The 27,364-nt window shown below is 45.7% G+C and overlaps 1 protein-coding gene across 1 annotated transcript; it reads left to right on the top strand.

Moving 5' to 3' along the window:
- Nucleotides 1–26,555, top strand: hdac9b (histone deacetylase 9b; the record flags this gene model as incomplete). The annotated part of the gene is made up of 11 exons (XM_080541337.1): nucleotides 1–115; nucleotides 9,222–9,463; nucleotides 9,894–10,071; nucleotides 11,690–11,816; nucleotides 12,010–12,131; nucleotides 17,980–18,111; nucleotides 20,177–20,292; nucleotides 22,078–22,200; nucleotides 23,669–23,891; nucleotides 24,255–24,472; nucleotides 26,181–26,555. The coding sequence occupies 11 exons, from the start codon at nucleotides 1–3 to the stop codon at nucleotides 26,553–26,555; spliced, it is 1,971 nt and encodes a 656-aa protein (XP_080397463.1).
- Nucleotides 26,556–27,364: the final 809 nt, after the last annotated feature.

Here is a 27,364-nt window from a genome sequence, read left to right as displayed (position 1 = left end):
ATGCTGCAGACGATTTACGAGGGCGAGTCGAGTTTCTCCACAACAACAGACGCCGGGCTGGTCGGACACCAGCGGCCCCTCATCCAACACGAGATGCACAACGTGAACAACTCAGGTGACCAGAACCAGAGCCGTGGTTCACCTCCTAAAGGGATCTAGCTCTCTTTTATAGCTCTCTCTCTTTTTTGGCATCTCTTTTCCCCTTCTCTTTCTCCCTATATCTCTTGATCTCTCGGTGTGTTGCTCTCCCTCCCTATATCTCCAACCCTCTGTCTCCCTCTTCCTCCCCCCCCTCTCTCTCTCTCTCTCTCTCTCTCTCTCTCTCTTTCACTCTCCCTCCCTCCCTCAGTGTCATTCTCTCGACTCTCCGGTCTCTCCCAGTCTCTCTCTCTCCCTCTGTGAAAGAGGGCTTTCAAACTTCTCAGCACAGCAACGCCTTGCGATCAAGCACTGCTCTCTGTATCCAGGTATTTACTCTCGTGATGTGGCTGCATGGTTTTACAGTGTTGTAATGGATAGAGACTTCCTTCTATTCACTTCATGTATTCAAGCTCATTTTGCTGGTGTTCTGAATTAAGTTACGCAGACGCGTGTCATAAGAGACTTTAAAGAGAGCAAATACTGTATATCTTGCTGGTTAAGTTACTGTATGTGAGTATGTATGTTATTCTCTGCTGCATAGCAACGGTACATTTATTATTATCATCATTTGTTTAAGTCATTGTGACATTTAAAGAGCATGAAAACATAAAAGGGATGTTGTGTTTTGAGAGCTTCCATGTCAGTCTGCACTTTTGAGATAACAGGAAATACCATGACGAAAATATAGAGAGAACATCAAAAAGGTTATCTTGTGTGGATATTTCCCACAGACAATGACATATTCTATTTTGGACCTGAGCATTTAATGAAAGGGTACAGAGCTGACATCAGTATGAGTAATGCCTGTTTACTGTATTGACTTCGAGATGAGTCACTCTACTATTCTCTGATTTTTTTGGGGACTTGTGGTTATTCATAAAATCCAGTTGGCTCATGCCCTCTGAGGGGGTAACGGCATTGTGTTCTGAGAAAGTGTCAATGTCAGGAGGGTTGCTGGGCAGCGTGTGAAATGAGAACGCACACATTGAGTCATGTACAGTGTATTGTTAGCAGTAAGTGGAATACCAGGAGATTATTCTGGGCAGTGATTTCTCAACGGTCTCTCTCTACTAACTTGTGAATAGAGAAAATGATGCTTGAATTATTCACAATTCAAACTCATCCCCCATATGTATCACTTTAGGGACACAAATTGAGTAGATAATATGATTCTTGTTGACTATTTCATGGAAGACAGGTCTTTTATACTGTACATCATACTGCTAATTTATGTAAACCAGCTCTTTTCCCTTCTTGTTTTTAGTATAAAAAAAAATCCTAGCACCAGGGGAGCCCCCCCTCCCAAATTTCGTTGTATGGTACCTGTACTGTATTAATGACAATAAAGACCATTCATTCATAAACAAACCAGAAAGAAAGATGTTTCGCTAACCACAAAACAGTTTGTGGTTTTAAGCATGAGTACAGGCGAGCTGAAAGACACAGGGACACATTATCCCTGTGGCGGTCGGCTGAACAAGAGGAGATGAGGGGAATAAGGTAGTAGGATGACACATTCTGCTCCTCAGTCAATATACACGTCAGGTCAGGGACATGCGTGAGAAGATTAGGCTTTTAGAGCAGGTTTTTCTTCCAACATGATCTGCCACACAACAGATATATTTTAAGTGCTTGAATTCAGGCTTCTTGCTTATTCTGTGGGTCAGCTATTCTTAGGTGTGTTATTTTCAGCTTATGGCATTAGCCAGCTAAGATTAGACGCTTTGCCGTTGTCATTGCGTCTCAGTCAGTATGCTCCTGATATATAACAGCGCTTCATTGCGTCTCAGTATGCTCCTGATATATAACAGCGCTTCGGAGGAGATATTCCTAGTGAATGCTGTCAGTTACCTATTTAGTATGTGTACTTTTATTCTGTATCAGTTGTTCACCGTTCTATTCTAGCCGTTATGCCTATAGCACTGTGTGCAGAGGAGGCACGACGCTGTTGTCTACAAAGCATACCTGTGCCCCCTCACAAGGACAGGGTCTGAAGACCTCCAGCCAACATTTAAGATCAAGAATACTCCAATGACATCATATCTATAGAACGTGTTACAGTATTATGAAGACATTTCGTGATATTCTGCGGTTTAGTTGTCATCATGGCCAGCTGTGAGTACCGACAGAACATTTCTTTCTCCAACAGACCACTTCAACTGACACTTCATCAAACATCCTACTCATCTCAGCTGAGTTCTATTTCAGCTGAATGAGTTCAGATAGGTCTTTATTCGATTCAGCTTAGATGGCCTAGGTATTGTAGCAGTGGCATTCAAGTTCTAGGGCAACAACAAAGTCCTCAAACCGGCTCTCACAGAGAGAGAGAGAAAAGCTAATTATCATGATGAATACAGCAACACGGCACAGCAACAAAAGACAAACATTTCCACATCCATCATGTCCTCCTGTTCCAATGCCATCTCCTCTGTTCGTCAACAAAGAGCATCAATGGGGAATGAGATTAGGATTTTTTTGTGTGTGCCACTGCTGCATTCAAATGTGTCTCTCTTGAACTATAAAACAATTGTTGAATATTGCAGTTTTGATGCGCGTCATCCACAAGCCTAACCTGGTTATGAACAATAACCATATTGTTCAGTGCAGTATCCTACAGCTTCTTGTTTACTCTATATTTAGATCCAAATGAGATCAAATGAACATTTTGGGTGATGTTTTTAGAAAGATAATTGGTTATCTAAATTTTTCAGTTTCTTCTTTTGCGTAACGTCACAATCAAATTAATTCTCCAGGAATATCATGACAAATAGTGTCCTGATATTAACATCCAGATAAAAGGAAGCCATGCGGCCATGGTTTATGTTAAATTTCTAAGAGACCATATGTCTTTTCATATTATGTTGTTTTTACAAAGATAATTGGTTATCATTGTTTTTCTTTTTCTTACATAAGATAATCTAATTAATTTTCCAGAAATATCCTGACATAGTGTACTACTTCTACCATCTCCATATAAGAACGGCGATGCTCCATGGTTTTGCTCTCCTCCTCTGACTCCCCCTCCGCCAGACTTGTCTCTGTACTTCACCTGGGAATATAGCACAGCAGTAGACAGTGAAACAAAGGCATTTGATTCAAAGTCTGCTTGTTTCTAACCTGTGTGACCTGTCTGCTGATTACAGTACGTTCCATTAATGTTTATCCAATCACAACATACAGCTGTGTTATATCGTCTAGACTTGACTACTCTTTTGCAACCTGTGGTAGATGTAATGTGTCAATACTATTGACCTGCATGTCTTCCTCTTTGTGTAGTAGCTATTGTATGATTTCTGTTGAGTTATGACAAGTATGTTAGTGAGTTTTTTAGAGGTGGATATTAAGGCCCACTTGGGGAATGGGCCATAGTGGTTTGTGGTGCGACTGTCTTTGTTAGATGCAGATAGCCTGCAAACCAGAGCTCTGGCTGAGCTGCAAGGACAAGCCTTAGACTTAAAATAAAGGCCTGTTTCCTGCTTTAGACATGCCAGCTGCCCAAAATAACAAGGCACTTAATGAGAGATCCAGCACCACATTGCAAGCCCAAGCATCAGTCTATTTCTGCCCTGAAACATCTTCTGCATCTTTGGGTTTCTATAAATACAGAAACAGAGTTTAAAGGTGCAGAAGACTCGGTTGTGATCAGAATGTGTTTTTGTTGTGTAGACGTGTTGTGTTCATTTTGGCTTGTTGAATTTAATTTATTATATTGTTAAATCATCCAAAGAAATTCCCCTTGGTTTTCTGTTATTATTTCACTTTTGTGAGACATTTTGGATTCTATGTGATACGGTTGGAACAATTCCCTAAAGTGATTATCCACATGGCAAATGAAAAAAAACGAAAAAAACCAAATCAATAAATGTCTGATGATCATTTAGGTTCCTTACCCTTATCTGTCATGAATGAGTTTTTCCAGTAATGCTTTTGTTATTTTAGCCAGTCAAGTGCTATCATAATGATAAAATAAATTTAAAAATGTTAACGAACCTTGAGGGAAATGTGTCTAGTTGGTGTCATGGTGGGTGATGACATGGTCTGCTCTGCACTCAGGCTGATCTAGAATCAACCAGAACCGCTGTATGCAAATGACGGAACACAGCAACAAGCAACGTGAGAGCAGTAGGGGACTGAAAGAGGTTCTGTATTCCAAACAGTTATTATTAAGAGAAAAAACAGCCAACAAAAGAATGCACCTCTCCTTCTCTTCTCCTTCTGTAGTCACGTGTCTTCTCTCTGCTGTGTGGGAAGTCTGTTAATGTGGCCGGTGGAGGTATAAAAAGACATCCATCCGACATCTCAAATTAAGGCTGTGATCGTCACTCTAACCGCCATCATGGCTAATGAGAGACAGATCTGTTATAGAAATAAACACTTTGGGGACAGCAGCAGTGTGGTGGTGTGGAGGGAGTGTGGTCATCGCCCATGAGTCACCCTATCCCCCCCTTGGCAGGCCCTCCAGGGGGGAGGAATTTGGGCATGGGGGGCAGGGTGCTTGTCACTCCCTGGTGCTAAAAACAAATTGGGACCTGTCATTCATAAATCTCTTGTTTACCAGCGCCCTAGTGACATCTCCAAGCACTCTCCACCAATCAGGAGAGAGTACTCACTTTCACTCTAGGAAACTGGCAAAGGCATACGTATCATCAGGGTTCCAATCAGTTGCAGGAATATTGGATCATTGAAAGCTAAAGAAGTTGTCCCTTCACAGTGAACGAAGCCACCCAATGGCTACGTAAATGCAACAGGGCGTTTTTTCTTTCTTTTTTTTTGCGCGTGTTAAATTAAGCAGGCGGCCTCACAAGTGTGACAGTCTTTCACACATTGTCTATATTAAGACCTTGCTCAGAAAAAAGCTTTTATATTTAGCCAATAGCTTGTGTCTGTGCAGCAGATCAAAAGCAGGTTTCAGAAGAATTGATGGTAAATCTCATCTAAACATAGGGCAGTTGCAGGCCTATTTTAACGATACCTTGTAATACTGGTTGATTAAATGGGTGTTCTGCATAAAGATTGCACACTCTATCCTCTCCTTGGTTTGGTGTGCGTATCTGTATACAGTGTCTGCACTTCATGTAAACAGAAGAACATGATGTTGATAAGAAGCATAAACGTCCATGTTTATGGGTAGAAACGAGAACTTCACTTAAGGTTAAACAATGTCTACCCTCATTATTGCAAAGGAACGGAACATAATTTTCCCCTAAACATACGTAGCCTATGCTAAACATACGTAGCCTAACATACCTAAACATACGTAGCCTATGCAGCCTATGCAGCCTATGCAGAGACCTTAGGTCGTTGAATAGAAGAACGACAGGCTGTTCTGAGGTTTCTCAACAGTCGATCTGAACTACCCTGCGCTGTCAAAAATGGCTTTTATGCCCTCACCCTCCACCCTGAAGCTTAAAGGCATACAATGTCTCCTACAGTTCTGATGTGGCTCGGCTGGGTGCACTGGATCAAAGTGGAGCTTCTTAACGCCAGACACAGCCAGTGTACAGAATGAAATATGAGATTAATTAGATATCACAGTGGCGGATTCTCCCGGCAAGCAGGTGTTTTTGATGCTATTTTTAGTGCCATTAGAGCAGCAGCAGCAGCACTGGGTCTGTCTGACTCACAGAGCCTTTCATCGGTTCACAGGTTCACCAGCGCTCCTGGAACAGTGCCTGTGTGTGCTACAAAAGACTCCTTTGTCAAGTACTTACAAGCTAAGATGAATATTCCCTGTCACTAGAGGAAGGTCCGTGCTACAGGTGCCCGACGCTTCTGCCTGTGCGGAGAAGCTTCGCTCTGTCATTTAAATGGAGCTGTTTTTAGAACGCAGACAGAGAGAGAGATGGAAGGAGAGAGAGAGGGAAGGAGAGAGAGAGAGAGAGAGAGAGGGAGGGAGAGAGAGAGAGAGAGGGAAGGAGAGAGAGAGAGAGAGAGAGGGAGGGAGGGAGAGAGAGAGAGAGGGAGGGAGAGAGAGAGAGAGGGAGGGAGAGAGAGAGAGAGAGGGAAGGAGAGAGAGAGAGAGAGAGAGGGAAGGAGAGAGAGAGAGCGAGAGAAGGAGAGAGAGAGAGAGAGAGAGGGAGGGAGAGAGAGAGAGGGAGAGAGAGAAAGAGAGAGAGAGAGGGAAGGAGAGAGAGAGAGACAGAAAGAGAGAAGAAGAGAAATACAGAGAGGTACAGACTAGAGAGGAGTCCCCTTGAGTGTGTCTCAAAGATAAGAAACGGTCTATCCAACGAATAGATTCTCTGTGGTTGTATTTTATGGCAAGTGTGCGTAGAATATTTTTGTCTTGGTAACTCACGCCTTACATAAGACCCTAAAAGGATGATATAATAGGATGTCACATAGATACTGTAAGAAGGAGACGACATGCAGTGAGACGCAATATCTGCAGGAAGGGGATAATTATGTCGCCAGCGTTACCATGGCAGCAAGTTCGGGTGGTGGATAGGGTGTGGGGGTTGTCATAGGCCTGGATTGCGCCACTTGCTTTTATGTTTCTATTTATAATCCCCACCGCCGCACACAGACGTGGCTACGGTGGCAATGAAAAACAGGCTGCGTAACAAACAAATGAGCGGCTGATATGTTTAACATTATCAGAGAACAGGAAAGGTATGTTGTAAATGGGTACCTGATATAGAAAGTTTCAACTCTGACCAGGCATTTTAAGAGGAATTGGTTTATGGGGTTTACATGTGTGACTGGGCTAGTAAAAGCTTTGGTCATAATATGACCATGTACATTGTACATTGTACAGTTTCAGTCTCCATAGGAACAGGTGGTGTTGTAACACTGCCTGTTATTTCTCCCCCCAAAATGTGTCCCATGAGAAGATGAAGGCAATGAATGCAGTCAATACATCTCCCCTCAGCCTTTGGTATTTTAAGCAAGGTTTTTAAATATTTGTCTTTCAGTCTAAAAATGGAAGGGACGTCATAAGGTCTTGTACAATATGTACTATTCTCTGAAACGTTACGTCACTCGATGAGCATTAACAGGAATGTTTTCAAAGAAAAATCATAGCAACAGATAAACGTCACGTTAGGTAACAATAGTTGTTCTTATTATTATCATGGTAGAACGGACAGAAGAGTTATGGTTCGCAGTGAAAGAAACATTGCTGTAATTCATAACCTGTAGTGAGGGGCACGATACAGTAGCATGGTTAGCTATTCTCCACAGGGCAGAAGATGGAGTAGCCTTGTCCTCTATGGTCTAAAGTGCCTATTGATTTCCTCTGTGGTATAGTCTATACATAGAACCTGTACACCTAGAGGAGGCCCTCTCATTCTGTACCTAGCTATTATCTATAATGGGGAACAGGTTGAGAAAGATAAAGGCAATTTGCGCGGGTGTGGAGAGACTGCGCTGGATGGTTTCTCAGAGGAGTGGGAGTGGACTGCAACAGTGGACAACATCAGAAGGATACGTCCATTCCTCACCCGAGAAGCAGCTCAACTCTTGGTCCAGACACTGGTCATCTCCCGCCTTGACTACTGCAACACCTTTACATTTTTAAATGTTTGGCATTTAGCAGACGCCTTATTCCAAAGCGACTTACAATCAATACATTTGAATACTAAGCAAGTGAATCATCAATCCACCAGTCGTAGCAGGAAGAGTAATCTAGCTCAGGCCCGGGGCCATTGATAGAAGGAAAAACCTTCTTCTATCACCTTCTTCTAAACCTAGGTTTTTTTTTTTTTTTTACACTGGAGAAACAGAGCAAACACAACCCTGGCCGGGCTAGAAGAAGGCCTCCACCATCAGACCTCTGCAGCTCATCCAGAATGCTGCCCCTCGTCTGGTGTTTGGTCCCCAAATTCTTCCATGTTACCCTCCTCTCCTTCGCACCCTTCACAGGCTCCCAGTAGCAGCTTGCATCAGACTCTAGATCCTGGTGCTCGCCTACCAGGCGGCAAGCAATGGTCAGCTCCCAAACACCTGGCCGTTCACTCCGCTCCTCCACCTCTGCTGGCCGACTGGCACCACCGCCTCTACGGGGAAGCAGCAGTCACGCTACCCGGTCACGACGTTTCACCGTCCTGGCGCCCCGCTGGTGGAACAAGCTTCCCACTGCTGTCAGGACTGCAGAGTCACTCCCTGTCTTCCGCCGTAGACAGAAGACCCATCCCTTCAGACTACACCTTAACTGTCCCTCCTGAAACCTCTCCATCTCCTCGACCCCCCCCAGTACAGTTTCTATACTGTAAAGAATAAATAAATAAATAATAGTCATAATTCTTCCTTCTTCTAGCATTTATGGCTGCCAATGGCCTCTGGCCCAATCAGAGATTACTTTTTCTTGAGATGACTGATGGATAGATGAGTCACTTACTTAGACAAATGTATTTGTTGGAAGTCGCTCTGGATAAAGGTCGTCTGTTAAATGCCAAAAATGTAAATGTAGTAAATGACTGGAACACAAAGGGTTCTAAAAATCCCAAACCTTTTTGTTGCTTTAATTTTTGATGGGAACTAGAGATGTCTACATGATGCATGCCGGTGACGTAAAGTCCCTTTTGATTTATTTACGCAACAGTGAACAGACAAGACTTTTATGTAAATACTTTCAATGACCGTTTCAACATGGCGTGCCAGGCCTCCATGGAGCCTCCGTAGAGCTGCCCCCGGTGGGCTCCCTGTGTGCGGATGTGATCCAGTGTTTGTTTATAGAAACAAGGAATATAATTGTGGCTTTCCACGGATCACAGGAGAGACGGAGAGAGAAGGCTGTGTTCCTCTTCTCTGGTTCCTGTCTCTCTCCCTGGTTTCAGCTGGCACAGTTCCCAAACGCGGTCCTCCCATAGAACCCTAGCCTCTCCTCTTCCCCCTGCGGCTCTCTCAGACACTCATGTAACGATCAGACACTCATGTAACGATCAGCGTAGAATATTGTTTGGACAACATGTTCAGTAATGGGATCGCAAAGTCACTAATGACCGATATGTTGCAGGTACACTTGTATGACAAAAAAAAAACAAAATAAAATAAATAATAACATGAAAATGTGTTTTTACAATTTTTTTCTATTGGCCCCATATTAAACATTCTCTTTTTTCCCCCCTCTCTCTCCTTAGTGGATATTAAACAGGAGCCGTTGGCTGTAGAGACGGTGGTGTCTCCGTTGGACCTGCGCACGGACCCGAGGATGCTGGGGCCCGGCTCGGACCCGGGGCTGTGGGAGCGGCAGCTGCAGCAGGAGCTGCTCCTCATCCAGAAGCAGCAGCAGATCCAGAAGCAGCTGCTCATCAGCCAGTTCCAGAAGCAGCACGAGAACCTGACCCGCCAGCACCAGGCCCAGCTGCAGGAGCACCTCAAGGTCAGAACCGCACACACACACACACACACACGCACGCGCATGCACACACACACACACACACACACACACACACACACATACACGCACGCACATGCGCACGCACACACGCACGCACGCACGCACACACACACACACACACACACACACACACACACACACACGCACACACACACACACGCACACACAGCACCTCACAGACACAGGCTGAGCGATGACAGTAGCACAAACCTGTCCAATAAGAAACAACAACAACAACAACAACAACAACAACTAGTCTACTTAGTGCCACATCTAACCAACAGAAAGCCTAGCGACTCGGTAACCTTAGCCTAGCTGCTTGGATTAGCGACGCGGTGTCTCTCTACTACTCCGTGTGCTGACTGAGTGTGTGCGTGTGTGTGTGTGTGTGTGTGTGTGCCACGTGTCTCAGCTCCAGCAGGAGCTGCAGACGATGAAGCAGCAGCAGGACCTGGTGGAGCAGGAGCGGCGCCTGGAGCAGAGCCAGCAGCAGCAGCAGCAGCAGCAGGAGAAGGCAGAGCTGGAGAGGCACAGGAGAGAGCAGCACGTCCTCAGCCTGAGCCTCAGGGGCAAGGAGCGCCCCCGGGAGAGTAAGAGCTCACTACCACCACCTACCTACCCCTACCGCTGTCTCACTGCCACTACCGCTGTCTCACTACCGCTGTCTCACTACCTCTGTCTCACTACTGCCGTCTCACCGCAACGCCAAGTCACCGCCAACTGACCACTCTCACACACACACACACACACACACACACACACACACACACACACACACACGCGACAGACACAGAACCCTGTCACTGAGATATCACCTGACACTGTGAACAAACCAACCCAACTGGAGCCTTTATATACTGTATGTATTATTATTCTATTATTATGCATTTGGTTCTGTTAGCCTATTCATTCATACGCAGAAGGTGGATCTTAGGAGTCTTCAATTATTCAATTTTTCATATGAATGCAGTATTTCCAACTTATTTATTGGATATATTTAAAATCTAGAAAACATAAACAGTCTCTTACAAACAAGTGATGGCCATGACTGGTTCTGAAAAGCCGTGTGTGTGGTACTGGAGTTGATGTCTGACTGTTGTACAACGTAATAACCATCTGGGTTAGACTGTTGGTGCTATATATATATATATAAAAGCTCCTCAAAAATATACCAACAGAAGAATATTGAAGGGGATTTTGGCACATTCTTTTGGGCCACTACCCACACGGTTAGCTGTGTTGCTCATTCCACGAATTCATCATCCTTACAAGTTGTACCTAATAATAATTAATAATTTTGCCATAGCAGACGCTTTTAATCCAAAGCGATTTACAATTACGAATTACAGGGACATTCCCCCTGGAGTAACTGAGGGCTAAGTGCCTTACTCAAGGGCACACTAGTAGTGGTGTGGCTTCAGGCGGGATTTTAACTCACAACCTTCTGATCACAAGTCCAACTCACTATCCACTCGTTACCTACTCGTACCTCGTTGTGAAGGTGAATAATCAGGCTTTCCAACGATATAGAATACAATACCAATTGGTATTATTAAAGGGGAGGAATAATCGACCGAAATAATGTTTCTGAACTTTTTTTGAGGAATTTATTTATATACATATCTGTGGCTAAATTATCCCAATATACAAATCAACAAAAAACAATAGTCTTTATGTTGCAAGCTTTAGTGGATACTGTGGCATATCATAATGACACTGTGTTGTTGGAAGCCTCCAGTAGATCCTGGCAGTATTCTACACACACACACACACACTGTGTCGGCTACCGTTTGAGATTGACTGCTAATGGGGAAACAAGCTTTCCTCCGCCCTGGAGTCGCTCCAAATAGACTCTGCCTGCCCCGCTGTCACATACGCTTTGCCCACTAGGGGGAGATGTTCCTGCATTAGATGTAGATCATCAGAAAGATCAATTCTATGCTAGATAGTCTGCCCTACACTACATTTACTGGAGTTGTCGAATTATGTTTATTTGTGTTCCAGTTCCGAGTCATTCTAAGAGTTATCCGATTAAAGTAAGAACATTATAGCATTATGAATGTTTGGTAACCTGAGAAAAAAAGCAGTACAATGTATGTAGCCTCTAGATTTTGATCCTTAAACACTAGCCGTGAGTCCTAGGGTAACACTGCCACTAAGCCCCTAGGGTAACCCCCCTCCCTCTGGCTCTGACCCCTGGTCTCACAGGTGCGGTGGCCAGTAACGAGGTGAAGCTGAAACTCCAAGAGTTTCTGTTAAGCAAATCAGCCAAGGACCCCTCCTCCCTCAGCGGAGCCACGCACGCCCTCATCCACCACCCCAAGCTCTGGTACACGTAAGTACTTACCCTCGTCACTAAGAACGTGCTGGTTGGGGCGACCAGTCAATCAAATTAAACAACTACGTTTCCACTTGTTTTCTCACAAGATGAGCAATGAGGAGTCTAGACCACGGCTTGTCAAGGTCTTGTTTGAGGTTGACAGTGGTTGTGTTTGAGGTTGACGGTGGTTGTGTTTGCGGTGCTCCAGGTCGTCCCACCACACGTCTCTGGACCAGAGCTGTTCTCCTCTGGGTGGGATGAGCCCCTCCTGCCAGTACACCCTCCCCTCTCCCCAGGACGGCAAGGACGACTTCCCCCTGAGGAAGACAGGTACGCCCATAACCCCATCACACACGGACGCACGCACGCACACGCACATACGCACACATACAAACACACACACACATACACATACACATACACACACGCACACACACACACACACACACACGTACGCACAGACACACACACGCACACACACACACACACACATACGCACACACACACATACGCACACACACACACACACACACACACACACACACACACACACACACACACATACGCACACACACACACACACACACACACACACACACACACACAATCAAATAATCCTTCACACAGATCCGCCACACTCAAATCATCTGGAAAGGCTCGGCTCACAATGAGCAGTTTATTTTTTTTATTATTATTTTTTTAACTACAGGACACTGCCTCTCACTCACCTCACACACTGCCTCTCACTGCCTCTCACTCACCTCACATTACATTTCAACCCAGTTGGACAGAATGTGGATGTGGGAGATGTTTTCCTGAACCAGTCAAGCCCTGTATAGATTGTTACAATGACCTTCCATGAATGGGTTGTTATAATACAATTAATGTGGCATGACCTCTGTCAGTCAAGGGGTATGTGTGTGTCCATGAAGCATTTCCTGGCGGTTGCTGATGACCTGCTAATGAAATCAGTTAGGCACATCATGACCTTTGACCCAGAGCCATGCCCCCTGCCTCTTACCCCTTCAGGCAAACCTCTTACTCAAATCATGGGTGAGGTATGCCAAAGTACTAAGTTAGTAAGTTATCTTTCCCTCCTATATGACCCTTCAAGCATCATGACATCTTCAAAGCACTTTGAGCTGCAACGTTTGCAGGAAAAGTGTTATACAAATAAAGGTTATTATTATTATTATTATTACTATTATTATTATTATTATAGCAAAAATACTAAATACAGGCCAGTTTAAACCACAAATGCAAAATATGTGGGAGTTAATTTATTAATAATTTGATGCTTTCAGATTTACCAGTGTTATTTCCCCCACTTGCATTCACAAAGAAATGCCTTGCTATTCTTTAAAAGAAGCCAAATCCCTCCTCATTGTGTTATGAAACCCACACAGATCTGAGCCTCTGTGGACCTTTAACAGTCTCACAGTAAATGGAATACTTAACTGGGCTTAATTTCTCTTGAGTCACAAGCTTCGCTAACTATCTTGAAAACACACAACTTCTCACCGACAAACAGTTCAGGTTTGTTCATTTAAAGCTTGCAGAATCGTCATGGGAGGCCTGTATAAATAAGAATTATACCTCCCTTTAGGTTTTGCTCAGGCACACAAGTGCTTGCCAAACTCAAACTGTTCATAATTCTGCTGTGAGGTCACAGCAATGACATTCCATTCCTTCCCCGTTATGTCTGTTTGAATTACGGTGGTAAACAGTTCTACCTGTTTAATTACTTAACCGCAGGGTCTGGCATGTGTATATACACAATGTAGAGATCAGGCAATAGGAATTATATAGTACTTTGGGATATAACTGTAAACTAATTTCTGGTCATTATGGCTGCCTGGGTAAAATAAGCACTGGAGAGGCACATGAAAGATTCTGTTTATTGAGTTTCTCTCTTTGCACATTTACTCCTGCACAGGGAAATGCTACCTACTGTATCTCTCTCTCTCTCTCTCTCTCTCTCTCTCTCTCTCTCTCTCTCTCTCTCTCTCTCTCTCTCTCTCTCAATCTCCCTCTCTGGAAACATGCCTATAAACCTAGGAGGTAAGGAGTGGCCTCGAAGTCCAAATAACCAGTTGGTAAAGGATTGGCCTCCCAAAATAAGAGGGTTCCAGGAATTTAATTTGAATTTATCTCAAGAGGCAAAGTATCACCAGCAATGTTTTAGCATTATGTTTACTTTCGCGAAGAGTCTTCCCAAAAGATCTTCTCTATATTTAATAAACTATATTTTCTATATTTTCCAAAAAAGGAATTAGGATTCTTATGATCTTACTTGAAGCATTTCCAGATATCTCCCTCTCTCTGAGAGTCAATCCAATGCATTGATAAAACCCCTACCAAAACATTTCCTGCCCTTTGGATTCCAGAATCTATATGTGGTCATTTCCTGTGCAAAGGGCCCTTCCCCCACTTCCTGTCTGTCTTCATTAAAGCCCTCTGAGAGGCTGGCACGCCAGAGGGACACAAAGGTAGTGTTGTTCCTGGACCCTCTGTCTGTCCTGACGGCTGACTGACAGGTGTCACCGAGCTGGAGAGGGTCATAGCCAGCAGAGTGAATTTAGACAGCACTGTTTATTTAAGCGAAGATAGCCCTTGAAAAACAAAGTGGAGGTGACTTGCACGTCACATTGTTAGACTCCCTAGTGCTTAGTTTGGCCTGAGGGCCTAACACCTTCTTTTTGGGGAATTACATTTGTTCAGGTGAAACTTGAGGCTTCACTTTAATGAGATGCTTTAAAACTGGTCACTGGCCACACTTAAGCCGCCGGGTTGAAGACTGTTGAATAAGTCATAACATCAATAACATCTACTGTATATATACTGGACCCGTACAGAACCATTATTTAGTCAACACCAGCCCTTTTTGTTTCATAACAACAGAGGCCTTGAAGTCCTGTTATGGCAGTTCTGTTATGGCAGTTCTGAAAGCCTGTTTAAAAAATGTTCAAGCATGCTCCTCATGACAATGAAATGACTTTGATGTATTTGTTTTGCATTTGTATTGCCCTGGGAATAGGCTTCATGCACTATTGTGCATTCACAGACTGACACCTTTTAGAAACTGTTGGTCTCTAGTGTTCAGAAACAAAGTGCAGTCTCTGTGTCTGATTATCTGTCTGACTTATGTTTGACTAAGCATGCCTGCGTCCTCAACCGATCGTTCTGTACCTCTATCTCTTACATTCATGACCTGCCACACATTTAAAGAGAAGGCTATTTCAGCAGGAAACGCGTAAGTGTTGCAAATGCTTCTCTTAAAAAAATCCAACCTTATAAGGCCATTTAATCACAACAACATTGGTGTAACAGTGATTGTCCTTTCACAGAGCGGTCGCTGTGTCCTTGACTCTGTAGCGCTCACCCTCAAAAAAAGCAGTTTAAAGACCTTCACATGATAAACTTGTTTACTTGCCATGTTATCCTCTGTGCCACGTCCAGGGACTAGAATAGACTGGGCGGAGGGCACGTGATCGCCTGTGGCAAGAATAGACCCAGCTTAGTGGCAGAGAGGTGCTACACCCACCCCCTCCCCCCCCTGGTTTTGACCCACTTACCAAACGTGTGCGACCAGCAGCAGGTGCAGTGGAGAGGATTTCAGACGCTTTCTTAACCAGAGGATATTTAAAGGCCTCGGACCAAGGTAGACCTCGCTGTGAGGCGGACATCCGTGCTTATTTCAATAAGTGTTGATTTCTCTGACAACAGGAAGTTGGCGTGCTCTCCTGTTTTTAGCCAGTCCATATTTTTTACAAACACTGTATCCCCCTAATACAAGCCCGTCACACACTAACAACCTAACACAGACTTTCACCCATACACAGAATCCAGCACAGTATGCAACATGCACAGTATGCAACATGTACTGTTGTTAGCTTTAGCGTTTTCCTTGTACAGCACTGTGCTGTACAAGGAAAACGCTAACAACGCTAAAGCTAACAACAGTACATGTTGCATACTGTGCATGTTGCATACTGTGCATGTTGCATACTGTGCAAACAGCAGCGTTGCTAACATAACATGAGAGCCGCGAGCGTGGCCACCTGGCCTTGTCTTGGTCAAGTCACTAATGCAGAGAGGCACCGCGCTGACACGCAGAGTTCACATTCTGCAACAAGTGGAGAGATAGCCTAACACATTCAGTTTGCGGAAACCCTCCCAAGCCCTGCAGCGCTACTTTTCACATGTAATAAGGCGATTGATTGATGGCCACTGGTCAACCTCCTGGCTCATGCATAATAATGATGTGTTTTAGTTGGGTGAGACAGCGGTGGGCAGCTTGTCAGCGATGACTGAGACGACCCAGGTGCTGGACGTGAGAGCCTTCTAGTCAGAGATGGCTCTCACTCCTGTTGCCTTGTGGGTAGCGTTCTTTTTTTCCACGGAGACCCTCTCTCTGTGACCAAGTCCCCGTCTCCCTGCCGCTGCTGCTGCTGCTGCTGTCTCGCGTTCCCGTGGCGACCGATCGGGATGCGGAGCTCGGTGGCGAGCGGCGGGATATAAATAGAAAGCAATCAGGGCAACGGGGCGTGAAGCGGATTCATGCGACTCCCTGCGGCGCTTTCTCTCTTTCCGTCTATCTCTCCCTCACCCCTTTCTCCCTCTCTCTCTCTCTCTCTCTCTCTCTCACTCTACCCCACAGTCACGGGATTACAGACCTATACGGTGTCGCTGCCTAGGAGCGGGGTGGGCTGCTGCATTTCACAGTTGTCGGAAATAGAAGCATCTGGCTGAGTCTCTCCCCCCCCCCCCCCCCCCCCTGTACACCATAGCCCTCACCTCCTAAACACATATACTGTATGATGCACACACAGAGGACGCAGAGGACGCCTTTTCAATAATTGACATGATGGACTGAATAATTGAACCACAGTGGTTCTTCTATAAGGAAGATCTACATTGTCCAGGTTTCTAGAACCTTCGTGGTGCTCCACTACTTGGAGGTGAACCTCCCTGAGTCTCTGGGTATGAGTCTAGTTAGGCTGGGGAGTTCCATCATGGCTACAGGGAGCTGGAGGTCTCCCTGCCTGCCCTGTCTTCCCGCCTGCCCTGTCTCCCTGCCTGCCCTGTCTCCCTGCCTGCCCTGTCTCCCTGCCTGCCCTGTCTCCCCGCCTGCCCTGTCTCCCTGCCTGCCCTGTCTCCCTGCCTGCCCTGTCTCCCTGCCTGCCCTGTCTCCCTGCCTGCCCTGTCTCCCTGCCTGCCCTGTCTCCCTGCCTGCCCTGTCTCCCTGCCTGCCCTGGAGGGAACACTGGCCTTAAACCTCCATAGGAACAAGCCTCAGAAACACCCAGAAACAACAACCATTCCATCATGTCCACTAAACTCTCTCCATGGACTCATTCACACTCTGTTGATTTTGAAGTACAATATTGACAGGACGGACATTCAACGTGTCTTTCTTTGATATGCTTCGTCCCTCCTCGTGAAGTTCCTCTCAAACCTTTAGATTTAATATTTATTTCGCACGGAAGCTGTCTGGATTAGTTTAACATGGGGCCGTGTGTGTGTGTGTGTGTGTGTGTGTGTGTGTGGAGTGCGTTGGGGGAGTGTGTGTTTGGGTATCTCTGTTTTGCATTAGGAGGGGTGGGGTGTGGGGAGCTCCTGAAACATCTGCCATGTTCTTGTGTTAGTTTAACTGCTGCTACTGTATCAGGCTTGTGGTCACCAGGGCGGCAGGTAGCGGACCTTTTCACTTAGAGCCTTGTGTGTTGCTCAACCTAATTTAGTCCAGATGAGGTGGAAATGGGCCCAATCTTGACTCATTTCATCCCTGCAAACAGCTTGGGACGTCTGCGGATTTGAAATCGTGTCATTTTTGAAGGCCCCAGAACCACCTCTATTTCCAAATAAACCGACAAACCTTTCTGGAACATTTTGACCTTGTTTGGGGTATTCCTCCATTCCTACCACGTCGCAGCTAAGCGTATCTGCGATTTGATCCTAGTCAGTGCTTTATAAAACGATATGTTTAATGATATCATAGCGTAGAGACCACGTTGTACTGTAATCACAGGAAATAAACAATTCATTGAGGATTAAACAAGTTCTTGAGTGGATGTTCAGCTGCCTTCTTTATCAATGATAAGAGACCACCAACCATTATGGATGACTTGATGCTTCCCTACAACCTGTGGTTGTGTCTCCCCCCCCCCCCCCACAGCCTCAGAGCCCAACCTAAAGGTGCGGTCCAGACTGAAGCAGAAAGTGGCGGAGAGGAGGAGCAGCCCGCTGCTGAAGAGGAAAGACGCCAACGTCATGACTCCTTACAAGAAGAGGGCCCTGGAGCTCATGGGTACGCATCGCAGGGTGGATTTTAGTCTTCTTTTTCTTTTTTTAGACACATTTGCGATGGGTATGCTTGTGAGCTCGCGAGATATCACAAAGAAGAATGTCTGTCCTAAGTGGTCGAAAAGCTTTTATTTTTATTTTTTAAGAGAATTATATAATTCATTAGCATATCTGGCGCTAAATCGGCAATGTGATAACACAATAATTATCATGGCAGTTGTGAGAGATCGTTGTAATTATGCATCCATAAGGACGTTATGGTGTAATGAGTCTGCTGCTCTGTGTGTGTGTGTGTGTGTCAGGGTTTCCGTTAGAAAAATTTGCCGTCGGACATCGTGTCCGGGAAGAATTCGATTTACCGGACAAACGTGATATATTCCGGTCATCATATTAAAATATAATAAAAAAAATTTTTCCCAAAATCATATATTTTTTTCCTCCAAATCTAATGTTTGTCGCGGTGATTACTGTTGTGTAGCGGCCTATATATGCCATTTAATGTCTATTTCTCATCCGATACGATTAGATGCGAGCTATATAATATATAATAATATAACATGATTTGACGCATGCGCGCTATGCCATGCGTCAAATCCAGCGCTGAACGGGTCCAGCGCTGAACGGGCGCCTCACTGGGAACTGAACAGACAGCATCGATCAATGAACGGACTCCACATTACGTTAACTGAAGTTTGTTAAATTGTTTGGGATTAATGTGAGTTTTCTATTTTCTCTTTACAGTTTTACCCTTTTTTTTTTAAATCAATAAAACAACGTCATTTCTATAAGTCTCGCTGGTTGGGAAGGCATTTCGTTTAGCTCGGGAGTATGACAATGGGAAGAACATAACTGTTTATTGAGAAACAATTGATAGGCAGTCTGGGATACGTATATAAAGAAATACCACAATGTCTAGATGTATAACATTTTATTGAACAGTAACAGTGCAAGCATGTAGGCTACGGGGAACAGGGATTTTGGTCAGTAGGTCCTTTGTACAGAGGGCGTTTCTCTCCGACAACGCGTTCCCAGGTACCATGGAAGTCATAGGTAGTCCAGCACACTGACAGAGAGACAGACAGACAGACAGACAGACAGACAGACAGACAGACAGACAGGCAGACAGACAGACAGATAGACAGACAGACAGACAGACAGACAGTCAGCTTACTTCTACCCTTTTGAGTGGAATTACTCCTTTAATTAGCTGTTAGCCATCTCAAAGCCCCCTGAGTTGCTCGTCAACACTGAGAATAGACCACATTATAGAAACCAAAACACCGTTTTTTTAAATCCACAGGGAATAACCGAGAGTGTAAGGAAAGGCACACCCAGCGCTGTCAGTGGTGGGGAGACTTGAAGTGGCTTTGCTTGATTTCCATCACAGATTCAAGGATTGAAACACTGATGAAAATAGGGAGTAATAGTGATGGGATTATTTTAGATTATTTTAGATTAGATTAGATTAGATTAGGTGAGATTCAACTTTATTGTCATTGCAGAGTACAAGTACCAGACAACAAAATGCAGTTTAGCATCTAACCAGAAGTGCAAATAGTGATATAAAAACAAACACTTAACTTTCGGGGAAACTGCTAAAATAAAATAAATTAAATAAATTAAAAAAGAAACGTATGAGTAATGAGTAAAACAATGTCACTTTTATAGTATGTTGTTTAACTTGCCGTTCGGTCGCCATGGCTCTGGTGTGTGTAGCAGCTTCAGCTAGCTGGCTGGAAACTTCTAGGGGTGCGTTCGTAAACACGCTCTGAGAGCGCCGGAGCGCACGCTGGCTTCGATGTCACAGAGCGACCGAGTCGTTCGATTGGACGAGAGGCGTTCCGCGAGTGCTGATCGGATTTCCAGAGCGTGTTTACGAACGCACCCAGCCAGCTTTAGCGAATTGTATTCAAAGGGAATTATTTTCACCGGACAATATGTCCGACGACTTTTCAATTTGTCGGACTTCACCAAATGTTACCGGACAAAGACCGGCAATTGCCGGTTAACGGAAACCCAGGTGTGTGTGTGTGTGTATACTATATCTTTGACTCCTCTCTTCTCCTCAGACTCCACACCCACTAGCAGTGCCCCTGGTTCTGGCCCCAGCTCTCCCATCGGGGCCTCCAGTGCCCTGGGGGCTGAGAACGGCCCCTCCTCTCTACCCACCACCACAAAGACGGAGGTAAGAACCCACAACACTCTCAAATCCTTCCTCCATCCACTATACTACTCACAGTGCTCAGACAGAGCTGTTGGAGGCCAAAGAATGTGGTCATTACACACACAAAAAGGTCCCTCAGTTTGATATGTTGGATGTACACAAATCATTTGAGCGGTGAAAACCTAACTTCTTATGTCATGGCTCAATCTGGTGTTTGTCCACCCCGCCTGTGTGCACCTATGAAAACACCCAGTTGTCCACTCTGTCTATAAGCCTTCTGCCTTTCACAGTCCAGTGGAAACGGCTCCCCACACTGACAATAAAGAGCTCCCCTGCTCACCCCATCAGCCCTCTTTACTACAACGACCAGTCTCCTTCTTGCAAAAGGACGATGTGCGATAATATACCTACACGGCATTGACAATATTATTTCTGGGGGTTAAAATAGATCGTACTAAACCTCGTATCATTAGCGTACGCCCCTTAAATGCTCCCCGAGACATAGAGTAGACCGCACGTGTACTCGAGTCATCGGGCTGTGTTTCTACGCTCGATAATCTGGAGCCGGCTCCATGGTTCCCTTGGCTTGTCATGGTGCTGGTGTTCCTGAGTTGGCAGCAGCCCCCTGTGCGCCGGGAGGTTCTTCTGAGGCGTTTCCCCCTATAGATTCATGGCTCAGTTCACCGACCACATCTCCCCCGGGACCTAGCGCTCCACACAAAGCACACCATTATAAGGGTGGCAGATATGACAAATCTCTGGACAATCTTTAACAGAGCAGCTGTGTTGTTCTTAACCATCGCTGTTTACACTCCCAGGGACCTCTAGTGACACGGGGAGGGAGAGAGCCGGCCCAGACGTCGGGGTGTGTGTGTGTGTGTGTGTGTGTGGGGGTGTGGGGGGGGGGGGGGGGGGGGGGGGGGGGGGGAACTGTTGAGTTTAATTGATATCCCAGGCGCTGGTAGCCAAAGACACCCACGTGTTAACAACATAAACACACAAGGATTGCTATTGTATCGGAAACCAAGCTGGAGACTCTCATGAAATCCACTTGGCTGGGGATCCTGGGGGGCTTAGCCCCGTAAGGACCCTCACCTCTGTTGGGAAAGCAAAGTTGTGTTTGTCCACCGTTACATTAGGTATCCTTTTTCAGAAGGAACTGGTCCCTCGGGTCAAATATGGACCGGATATCCACATACAGGTCACTGAGCGCTGGTGGGGGGTTTGGAAGGATAAACATGGTTGTTCTAGAACCACATGCTGGTAGTCTTCACTGCTGGGTACAGGAAGTGTGCCCTAGTGGTGCTGATGTTCTCTAGGAGATTATAGCCTGGAGTTGGGGACTGGGGAGCGGGGATTGAGACGGGGTAATCGAGGACTTGGGGATGCCTTTAACGATAGTGAGCCGTGTTGTCTTCAAAAGGAAGATTTCCATGAGGCTCAAGATGACCTTTTAACGCCAGTCCTTTTTTAATCGTCCGTCATAAAAACATGTGCTTTTTCTGCAGTACTGTGAGCAGGGACATTATTCGTCTTACCGCATTAAAGTTTATTGCTGCGCTCTTGTTGCTGTTTGAAATGGTCCATAGTGGGAATTTCTAAATTCTCTGTTTCTCTCTCTCTCTCTGCCTCTCTCTCTCTGCCTCTCTCTCTCTCTCTCTTTCTCTCTCTCTCATTCTCTCTCTTTCTCTCTCTCATTCTCTCTCTCTCTCTCTCTCTTTCTCTCTCCCTCTCTCTCTCTTTCTCATTCTCTCTCTTTCTCTCTCTCTCTGCCTCTCTCTCTCTCTCCTTCTTTCTTTTCCCCAGCGCTGGCCGTCCCAGCCGAGGTTATTCCGTCCGGAGGACTCCGTGTCCATGCTGAGCCTGTATACGTCTCCCTCCTTACCCAACATCACCCTGGGCCTCTCCGCCGCCGCCGCACCCCTCACTGTGAGTACAGCCGGGCCACGCCGCCCTGGCGGAACTCTCTAGAACCCTCTACGTACAATCACAGTTGTAATACACAGAGGTGCATTGTCTAGGTAGGCAGGTATCACATCGTTGGTCTCGCCATACTGTGCTGTAGATTAGCCTATCTAGTACACTCTCCCACATGTTGTGACACACTCTAATGCTTTGGTCCTCATGTCGGGATCCAATGTAATGATCGGACTTGTTGAAAATCAACGACACGTCGCTAGTCAACTAACACAGCTTGTTTTGTGAGCCTGGTAACAATGTAAAGTAGTGTTCTAGTTAACTAGGTAGCAGTGGGGATTACTCACCGCATCCTTTGCTTTGCAGTATTTTGGCTTGACTAGCGAGTTTGTGTTGTGATTCTCAACAACGTTGAAACGTAGTTCCGTGTTTCAAAAGAAAAGTCTGAATATTTTGATCGGTTGCCGACATGCGGACCGAATGATCAGACTGTGTCACATAACAACATCTAGGGATCCGTTCTATGAACCAGCAGTGTCACAGTTATAAACGTTTTAACATCAGCGTCTTTGAGCCTCGGAAAAGCGCTATATAAATATAATGAATTATTATTATTATTATCATAAGCCTTTATGAATATATTGAATATATTATATTATTATTATTATTGAATATATTCCCTAATGATTTTATCCACTTTATTATTATGAATGTTGTTTTCACTGGAAAACACATCATGTTTGGTTTGAGCTCCCAGCTCAGTGGTTGTGTGTATGCTTCCTGTTGAAAGACTGGCTGTCAGTGGCTGTCTGGATGTTGGAACACAGCCCCAGGGCAGCGACCTCCAGCCCTAGATGATTTTATACCCTCTAAGATAAATATTGTGCTTAAGTGTCTGGTGTCAGGCAGGGCCCTTATCTCTCTCTATTACCTCATTCATCAAAAGCTTTTAAAAAAGTCAGAGTGGTCGCCTGCTCCAGTGCAGCTCCAGAGAACTCAGAGACATCATTTCTTTCCCTCACCGACACATTCCTGTGAGAGCGCGTCCGTCAAATGCTCCAAAGCCATTGAAATGATGCTCAGATTATCTACCGTGGCGCAATCTGTCGTGAAGAAAACTTGTGTGTGGTTCGATCCACATCTGCACGTGCCCTTGAGCAAGGCTCTTAACCCCTAATCGCTCCAGGGACCGCCGAGTTACAGCTGACCCTTGTGCCTAGAGCATGGCAAATAAAAATATGATTATTATTAATAAGAGTTCTAAAATGTCCCACTCAGGCTCTCTTTCTCTCTCTCTCTCTCTTTCTCTCTCTCTCTCTCTTTCTCTCTCTCTCTCTCTTTCTCTCTCTCTCTCATTCTCTCTCTCTCTCTCTCTCTCTCTCTCTCTGTCTCTCTCTCTTTCTCATTCTCTCACTCTGCCTCTCTCTCTCCCTCTTTCTTTTCCTCCCATTAATAAGAGTTTTAATCATGTCCCTCTCAGGCTCACATGGTGTTGAAGGAGAAGGCTGGAGAGGGGGGGGGTATGACGGCCATCAGGCACGGCCTGCCCTCCCAGCTCCTGGGGCCCGTGCCCCTGCACACCGCCCTGGGGCCCGTGCCCCTGCACACAGCCCTGGAGCCCAAGGTCAGCCCCAGCCACCAGGCCCTGCTGCAGCACCTCCTACAGAAGGAGCAGATGAGGCAGCAGAAGATCCTCTCCTCTGGTGAGGCCCCTGTCTCTCTCTCTCTCTCTCTCTCTCTCTGGAGACTCTCTCTCTGCCTCTCTCTCTCTCATTCTCTCTCTCTCTCTCTCTCTGGAGACTCTCTCTCTGCCTCTCTCTCTCTCTCTCTCTCCTCTGGTAGACTGAGATTGTATGCCTCAACTGGAGTCTAAATGTATTCTGATGGAACACAAACCTATTTCAGATCATGATATCACAAAGGCTTTATTCACACGAAAGGCCCTAGTGGTGATTGATGATTTCAGAATGAATAACATACTCCTAAGTCAATTCATATGTACGGGTTCAGGTTCATTCATTCAAAAGTTAGAATGGTTGTGCCCTCTCTCTCTCTCCTCTCTCCAGGCCAGAGCAGCGTGCCCCCTCACCCACACTCCCCTCTGGCCATGAAAGAGCGTCCCTCCGCGACCAGCCGGCCCAAACTGCCCAAGCACCGGCCCCTGAACCGGACCCAGTCAGCGCCGCTGCCCCAGAGCACCCTGGCCCAGCTCGTCATCCAGCAGCAACACCAGAACTTCCTGGAGAAGCAGAAACAATACCAGCAGCAGATCCACATCAATAAGGTAACTTGTTCTTGTCCGACAGACTCAATTCACCAGAGAGGGAGAGCTCACATTTCTGGACTTTTTCCGATTTTTCTTTTCGCACTTTTTTTTGCAACCGTACTGGATTCCTTATCGGGGACTTTAGATAGATCTTGTTGATGTGCGATTTTACCACAGGGGAGTCTGATCTTATCGTTTTACACACAAATGCAGACCTATATTTAGCCTTTTGTAAAGGCATCTGCGGCAGCTCCAGTTTACAGAGCCAGCCTGTCTGTTCTTCCCTGGAATTCCTTGGTGCTATTTCTGCTAAGTAAAGAACTTCTGCCCGACTTCAAATGAGGGAAGAAATGCTTCCCCTGCACTAATTCTGTTATCATAGCTTAAGGCATCAGCGGTGTTCGCATGCGAACCCTGTGAAATTCAATTCAGCCAAGTTCAAATGAAGGGAAAAAGGGCCCAGAATACATGCTTTTGTTCCTCTGTGGCAATATTTGTGTTTCTGTGAGCTGGCCATGGTGACCTCGGCATCCGAGTGTAATTATTCTGCTGAGGGAAGTGAGCGAGGTGGCAGACAGACACAGTGAAAGGCAGCATTGTGTGAGCTCACACACTGATCTGTCCCAACGCACCAGCCAACTCTGAGGGAAGAGTCCTGGGAACCCCAAACCAAGTGCAACTCTCACTGCAGACGAAGGAAGGTCACAGAAGTACCAACTACTAAGTGAAACGAACCAGTTGAACCTTTCTTCGTGACGTGACATTCGATACACCACTTTCTTCATTCCTGTTCAACTTCCTCATAACCTAATGTAGGAACTACTAAACAAAACCTCCCCAAAACGCTGACACTCAAATGGGTTTGCTCTACTTTTCAGGCTATTCATAGAAAATGGGTTGTGCAAGTCAGTACATTTGTGGTCAAGTCCTATGATCAAGGATCCGGAAAGGATGTTGTGCCTCACCTAAACCCCCGCTGTGACCACTCAGGTCAATTAGATTTGCCTGGAGCTGCTTTCTAATTGGAGGTTATAAATGGCCAGTAATCAGGGATGAGCTATCTGTGTTTACTGAGAAGGACCTCTCTGAATCATCCCAATTAATGTCTGAGTAGCAACAACGTGGGCTCCAAGCTCAGGGGGGGCTTTGTACCATGTCACAGGCAGCGATAGGGGCTACTAATGGAAATGTACAGTAGCTTAGGGGTCTTAGAACGAGGTATAAAAAGCGTTGACTAATACCAGGACACAGAGGCTAATTCTCAGCTGAAGGGATATTTATACTAGGCCTACATTATTAAGCCAAAATGTTAGTGCTAGCGTTAGTCTTACCACCTGCCTTGATAAGGTGCGCTACATTGTTCCGTTTTCTGTCAAACAATGGCAGAATATTCATTAGATGATTAGAATGTGAATTAGTTGTCAATGAACAATAAGCTGAAAACAGTGAAAACAGTGGCAGTCCCACAAATCTGTCGCACGTTCTATGAAGAGGCTGCGGTAGCCTGCTACCAGTGTCAGATAGAGAATGATGCATTCTGCAATGTCTTCATGGGGATATGAAGCCTTGGGTTGGATGCATTTAACTGCTTAGCACAGCTGCGCTCTCTGGTCTAGCCAGGTCAAACGTGTGTGTACTAAATACAACTTTTTAGATTCATTGTAGAATAATCATCTGGCTGCTGCTGACTATTCATTTTAACGTCCCGATGATGATGTATTTGCAGCTGCTGTCCCAGTCTATCGGGCAGTTACGTCAGCCGAACGCACACCTGCAGGAGTCTGAGGAGGAGGAGGAGGAACACAACAGAGAGGAGAGGATGCAGGAGGACAGGCTGCCTCCTAGTGGCGTCATCCGGAAGCACACCCTCAGCAGCAGCAGTGTCAGCGGGGGCTTCACCGGGGAGCACACCCTCAGCAGCAGCAGTGGCAGCGGGGGCTCCACCGGGGAGCTGGCGGAGGCTCTCCGCGGGGTCGTCAAGGTCAAAGAGGAGCCGCTCGACAGCGAGGACGAAGCCCTGGCCAATCAGAGCCTGGTGGCGGAGCAGAACGCCTATCTGCACCAGGTCCAGGGGAGGCTGGTGATAAGAGCCATGATCTGAGAGAGGGGGGAGGGTCCGAGATCACACACTCAAACATTCGCAGACACACACACACGCGCACACACACGCACACACACACACGCACACACACACACACACACACACACACACACACATGCACACACACACACACACACACACACACACACACACACACACACACACACACACACACTCACTCACACACACATGCACTCACACACACACCGCAGCCACCACACAGAGTAGGCCAAACCTCTCTTGTCCTGAGACGTGATCCTGTCTCACTAACCCACAGCCTTGCCCCAACCCCACCCCCCCGGACACTCTGTTTGTCAACTTTGTGAAGTGATCTCTGTAAATTATGTTTCAATGTCGTGTATATAATATGAAAGAGAGAAGATAATTTAGAAATGCTCATTCTTTGGAAAAATGTTAAGGAACTGCTTTGATTGTTTGGGGTCTGCTCATCTGTGTAGACTGCTATGTAATACAGGATATGTAATACAGGATATGTAATACAGGATATGTAATACAGTGGATTTTAGCATCAGAGAATATTCTACAGCGATGGGGGGAAGCTCAAAAGTTGTTGTACAGTTGTGATGAAAAGCCATGTTATGTTCCCAGAGGACATTTGCCATCGATTTCGTTTTGAGTGCAGACTTTTTCATGAAAAAGTACTTTGATATGTTGAAAAAAGTTTGAAAAAAAAAAAAGAGTAAAAACCCTTCACATTTTCTGTTGTTCTCCAAAAAAGCTGTGATGTTCTATGTCATGTGGTCTCTGAACTAAAAAATAATAATGAGCATGCTCACGTCTAACCAGAG

Source organism: Nansenia antarctica (assembly GCF_963989245.1).
Source record: "Nansenia antarctica genome assembly, chromosome: 10".
Taxonomy (NCBI): domain Eukaryota; kingdom Metazoa; phylum Chordata; class Actinopteri; order Argentiniformes; family Microstomatidae; genus Nansenia; species Nansenia antarctica.
This window is presented reverse-complemented; position numbering and strand designations above follow the sequence as displayed.